Source organism: Coregonus clupeaformis, unplaced genomic scaffold (assembly GCF_020615455.1).
Source record: "Coregonus clupeaformis isolate EN_2021a unplaced genomic scaffold, ASM2061545v1 scaf1028, whole genome shotgun sequence".
NCBI lineage: Eukaryota > Metazoa > Chordata > Actinopteri > Salmoniformes > Salmonidae > Coregonus > Coregonus clupeaformis.
The window spans coordinates 179935-185934 of record NW_025534482.1 but is presented as its reverse complement, the minus strand read 5'-3'; the positions used below and the strand labels follow the sequence as shown (position 1 = coordinate 185934).

Here is a 6000-nt window from a genome sequence, read left to right as displayed (position 1 = left end):
CCTTCCATTGACTATGTACAGACCCAGTGTTCCAGTCCCCCTGTAGCCTTCCATTGACTACGTACAGACCCAGTGTTCCAGTCCCCTGTAGTCTTCCATTGACTACGTACAGACCCAGTGTTCCAGTCCCCTGTAGTCTTCCATTGACTACGTACAGACCCAGTGTTCCAGTCCCCTGTAGCCTTCCATTGACTACGTACAGACCCAGTGTTCCAGTCCCCTGTAGCCTTCCATTGACTATGTACAGACCCAGTGTTCCAGTCCCCTGTAGCCTTCCATTGACTATGTACAGACCCAGTGTTCCAGTCCCCTGTAGTCTTCCATTGACCCTTTACAGACCCAGTGTTCCAGTCCCCTGTAGCCTTCCATTGACTAAGTACAGACCCAGTGTTCCTGTTACTCTTCTGACCGCCTCTGCGTAGCTCTGTCTGCCTGGGTAAGGATCCTGTTGCCTGGGTGGAGGTGCTGAGGGGGGCAGGAGTGGCTCAGGCCTGGCCTGGTGAAGCCCATAGGAGGGGTATATGTAGCTAGTTTGGGAGGATTTCAGCTGTGCTGGTTGTGGGGGACTGTGTGGGGGGTGGTGACGGGGGGGTGGTGTGGTCGGCTTTACTTATCTCTGGGTTGGGGGGCTAGTCTCTGCGGGGTGTGGGGCTGGTCTGCTGGGTTGGGGGCTGGTCTGCATCGCAGTGCTAGCTGTGCCACTAGAGATCCTGGTTCGAATCCAGGCTCTGTCGTAGCCGGCCGCGACCGGGAGACCCATGGGGCGGCGCACAATTGGCCCAGCGTCGTCCAGGGTAGGGGAGGGAATGGCCGGCAGGGATGTAGCTCAGTTGGTAGAGCATGGCGTTTGCAACGCCAGGGTTGTGGGTTCGTTTCCCACAGGGGGCCAGTATGAAAAATAAAAAAAATAATGTATGCACTCACTAACTGTAAGTCGCTCTGGATAAGAGCGTCTGCTAAATGACTTAAATGTAAATGTAATGGTCTCTGCGGGGTGGGGGGCTGGTCTGATGCACCTGTTGGATGTGGTGGGCTGGCGTCCTAGGGCCACGTTCTTCAGTGTCCAGGCGGAGGTGGGGACTACCTCTTTGTATAGATGTACGTGGTCATAGAGGCAGTCCAGGTGGAGGGTAGGATGGTAGGCCAGGTGCAGGGCACAGTCCCAGGAATGGCTGGCGTTGATGTGTTGTATAGAGGCGGGGTGAAAGTCTGTTCTCTGGAGGAGAGTGGACACCACAGTGTTGGGGAAACCCTCTCCTGCTGGGCCCCCAGGTCATTACTCCTCAGTGATGTAGCCACCCTCTCCTGCTGGGCCCCCAGGTCATTACTCCTCAGTGATGTAGCCACCCTCTCCTGCTGGGCCCCCAGGTCATTACTCCTCAGTGATGTAGCCACCCTCTCCTGCTGGGCCCCCAGGTCATTACTCAGTGATGTAGCCACCCTCTCCTGCTGGGCCCCCAGGCCATTACTCCTCAGTGATGTAGCCACCCTCTCCTGCTGGGCCCCCAGGTCATTACTCAGTGATGTAGCCACCCTCTCCTCCTGGGCCCCCAGGTCATTACTCCTCAGTGATGTAGCCACCCTCTCCTGCTGGACCCCCAGGTCATTACTCCTCAGTGATGTAGCCACCCTCTCCTGCTGGGCCCCCAGGTCCTTACTCAGTGATGTAGCCACCCTCTCCTGCTGGACCCCCAGGTCATTACTCAGTGATGTAGCCACCCTCTCCTGCTGGGCCCCCAGGTCATTACTCCTCAGTGATGTAGCCACCCTCTCCTGCTGGGTCCCCCAGGTCATTACTCCTCAGTGATGTAGCCACCCTCTCCTGCTGGGCCCCCAGGTCATTACTCCTCAGTGATGTAGCCACCCTCTCCTGCTGGGCCCCCAGGTCATTACTCCTCAGTGATGTAGCCACCCTCTCCTGCTGGGCCCCCCAGGTCCTTACTCCTCAGTGATGTAGCCACCCTCTCCTGCTGGGCCCCCAGGTCATTACTCAGTGATGTAGCCACCCTCTCCTGCTGGGCCCCCAGGTCATTACTCCTCAGTGATGAAGCCACCCTCTCCTGCTGGCTCTACCTCCATCAGGGGGCTCTACCTCCATCGGGGCTCTACCTTCATCAGGGGGCTCTACCTCCATCGGGGCTCTACCTCCATCAGGGGGCTCTACCTCCACCAGGGGGCTCAACCTCCATCTGGGGGCTCTTCCTCCATCAGGGGGCTCTACCTCCATCAGGGGGCTCAACCTCAATCAGGGGGCTCTACCTCCATCAGGGGGCTCAACCTCAATCAGGGGGCTCTAACTCCATCAGGGGGCTCTACCTTCATCAGGGGGCTCTACATCAGGTGGCTCAACCTCCATCAGGGGGCTCTTCCTCCATCAGGGGGCTCTACCTTCATCAGGGGGCTCTACCTCCATCAGGGGGCTCTACCTCTATCAGGGGGCTCAACCTCTATCAGGGGGCTCTTCCTCCATCAGGGGGCTCTTCCTCCATCAGGGGGCTCAACCTCCATCAGGGGGCTCTTCCTCCATCAGGGGGCTCTACCTCTATCGCGGCTCTTCCTCCATCAGGGGGCTCTTCCTCCATCAGGGGGCTCAACCTCCATCAGGGGCTCTTCCTCCATCAGGGGGCTCTACCTTCATCAGGGGGCTCTTCGTCCATCAGGGGGCTCTACCTCCATCAAGAACAACTTCTTCGTCAGGTTGCTGATGATGCTGTGTAGAGATGGCTGTTCTAAACTGGGGGTGTCACTCTCCTCTGGGGACTGCTCATCTGTGGGGCAGCCTGGAGTGGGGGTGCTCTGTGTCTCACTCAGGGTGGGGGGACAGTCCCTGAAAGTGGACTTTCCATCCATTACAAATTCCCTCTGTTTTGCCCGAGGGGGCCTTTACTGCCCAGCGCCATGCACTTGGCTGCTCTGTGAAGACAATTAGGTTGCTGACATCATCGTTCTTGTATAGGTCTGCAAACAGAGTCTCTGGTCTCTCCCTCAAAAGTTTGTGCTTTTTGCTGTTTGCGTGCATGATCGTTTTTGGCCTCTGGGGGGTAGTATATTGGAATGGCCTCTGTGTAGGAGGAGTGGGGGCATGTCCTCACAGGGCTGCTGTTCTGTGGGGGAGGGGGTGCTGTTATACTGCTGCAGTTTGGTGGGGGGAGGGGCAGAGGATGCTGCTGCACTCATCAGAAAGGGGAGAGAAATTCTAACTGCCCAGTGCTCTTTTTAGTTTCTAGCCTAGCCTAGTTTAGCGGTTGCTCTCCTAAATTTAGTAAAATACCAAGAAAATAGCTGACTGTTCTCTCTTCTAGTTCTCTACAGTTATCTTCTTAGCTACTCGCTTTTCGAGGTTGCTGACGGAGTTTTGCACTTTTTTCTCCTCTGGGTTCCTCTTGGCTAGCTGGCTAGCTGGTTAGCTCTCCCAATTCAATTCAATTCAAGGGACTTTATTGACGTGGGAAACATATGTTAACATTGCCAAAGCAAGTGAAATACATAATAAACAAAAGTGAAATAAGCAATAAAAATGACCAGTAAACATTACACTCACACAAGTTCCAAAATAATAGAGACATTTCAAATGCCATATTATGTATATATACAGTGTTGTAACGATGTGCAAATAGTTAAAGTACAAAAGGGAAAATAAATAAACTTACAGTGCCTTCTGAAAGTATTCAGACCCCTTGACTTTTTCCACATTTTGTGACGTTACGGCCTAATTCTAAAATGGATGAAATAAAAGAGAGAGAGAGAGAGAGAGAGAGAGAGAGAGAGAGAGAGAGAGAGAGAGAATCAAGATGGAGACCGAGTTAGAGAGAGAAAGAGAATCCCAATTTGTTTACTCTCTAACTCTCCCTCAACCCTTCCTTGGTGGTAGTTTTTGTGGTGCTACGTGCTGCGTGTGTGAGAGTGAGTATGACATGAGGGTGGTGACAAGTGGTAGCAGCTAATAGGCTGCGGATGATTCAGCAAGCATCGTCTCTGTCTCTCTCTTTCTCTCTTTCTGTCTCTCTCTCTTTCTGTCTCTCGCTCTCTCTCTGTCTCTTGCTCTCTCTCTCGCTGTCTCTCGCTCTCTCGCGCTCTCGCTCTCTCGCGCTCTCGCTCTCTCGCGCTCTCGCTCTCTCTCGCTCTCGCTCTCGCTCTCTCTCGCTCGCTCTCTCACTCTCTCGCTCTCTCTGTCTCTCGTTCTCTCTCTCTCTTTCTCTCTCTCTGTCTCTCTCTCTCTCTTTGTCTCGCTCTCTGTCTCTCTGTCTCTCTCTCTCTCTCTGCGTCACTCCTCTCTTCCTGTCTCTCTTTCTCTCCCAAAGACAATGAAAACGTCTACTATAGTCCATAAAAAAAGAGAACTGAACCAATAATTTAGTTTATGAGGACGTAGATAAAGGTAATTAAATGTTTCTGGAATGTAACTATGGAATCCCCCCTCTCTATCTCTGTGTCTCTGATGTTTTCTAGGAAGCCTGTTTCTCCAGAAGAGCCTTTCTCTCACCCACTGTGATTCTGCCTGGCATGTCTTATGAGAGTGTAGGATATGGGTGGGTGTGTGTGATGTGTGGATGCGTCTATGTTTGCTTCCGAGTGTGATCATGTGTCTGTATGTTTGAGCACAAGCGTATTTTTGTGCTTTTCTTTGCGCTTGTGTTTGTGTGTGTGTGTATGTTTGTGCTTGTGTGTGTGTGTGTTTGCGCTTGTGTGTGTGTGTGTTTGCGCTTGTGTGTGTGTGTTTGCCACAGGTGCTGCTCTCTCTGTAAGCCTCCCACAGGCAAGGTGACAGTGGAGGCTGATGAGCTATTCTGAACGCTCCATTACATGATCCTGCTAGCTAGCTGCTATCCCACCTAGCCCCTGCTGAGAGGAACTAGCTAACTATGCACTAGCTGCTAGCCCACCTAGCCCCTGCTGAGAGGAACTAGCTAACTATGCACTAGCTGCTAGCCCACCTAGCCCCTGCTGAGAGGAACTAGCTAACTATGCACTAGCTGCTAGCCCACCTAGCCCCTGCTGAGAGGAACTAGCTAACTATGCACTAGCTGCTAGCCCACCTAGCCCCTGCTGAGAGGAACTAGCTAACTATGCACTAGCTGCTATCCCACCTAGCCCCTGCTGAGAGGAACTAGCTAACTATGCACTAGCTGCTAGCCCACCTAGCCCCTGCTGAGAGGAACTAGCTAACTATGCACTAGCTGCTAGCCCACCTAGCCCCTGCTGAGAGGAACTAGCTAACTATGCACTAGCTGCTATCCCACCTAGCCCCTGCTGAGAGGAACTAGCTAACTATGCACTAGCTGCTAGCCCACCTAGCCCCTGCTGAGAGGAACTAGCTAACTATGCACTAGCTGCTATCCCACCTAGCCCCTGCTGAGAGGAACTAGCTAACTATGCACTAGCTGCTAGCCCACCTAGCCCCTGCTGAGAGGAACTAGCTAACTATGCACTAGCTGCTATCCCATCCAGCTCATGCTGAGAGGAACTAGCTAACTATGCACTAGCATGCTAGCCCATCCAGCACATGCTGAGAGGAACTAGCTAACTATGCACTAGCATGCTAGCCCATCCAGCCCATGCTGAGAGGAACTAGCTAACTATGCACTAGCATGCATGCTATCATCTCCCACCAAATCATCTGTTTAACCGCATAGTTTATAGAGTTTTAGCTATGCTCTAGCATGATGCTGTCATTCTCATACTCATAAAAATGCTATATTCCTGCTGAGAGCAGTTAGGCTAAATATGCTGGCATGCTGCTATCAACTCCCACCTTTAATTCATGGCTGATATAGTTAGCTATGTACTACCATAGCATCATGGTTGATAGAGCTAGCGATGTGCTAGCATAGCATCATGGTTGATAGAGATAGCTATACTACATGACCAAAAGTATGCTTGTCGAACATCTCATTCCAAAATCATGGGCATTAATATGGAGTTGGTCCCCCCTTTGCTGCTATAACAGCCTCCACTCTTTTGGGAAGGCTTTCCACTAGATGTTGGAACATTACTGCGGGG

General features: G+C 52.4%; 1 protein-coding gene across 1 annotated transcript in view; it reads left to right on the top strand.

The window, feature by feature from the left end:
* Positions 1-2044: 2044 nt before the first annotated feature.
* Positions 2045-6000, top strand: part of LOC121571992 (ryanodine receptor 2) — a gene marked incomplete at its 3' end in the record, with an annotated part of 179646 nt that continues 175690 nt past the window's right edge. Inside the window, exons 1-2 of the mRNA XM_045217362.1 lie at positions 2045-2812; positions 4450-4518. Coding sequence (XP_045073297.1) covers positions 2045-2812; positions 4450-4518 — 837 coding nt within the window. The remainder of the gene's footprint in view (positions 2813-4449; positions 4519-6000) is intronic.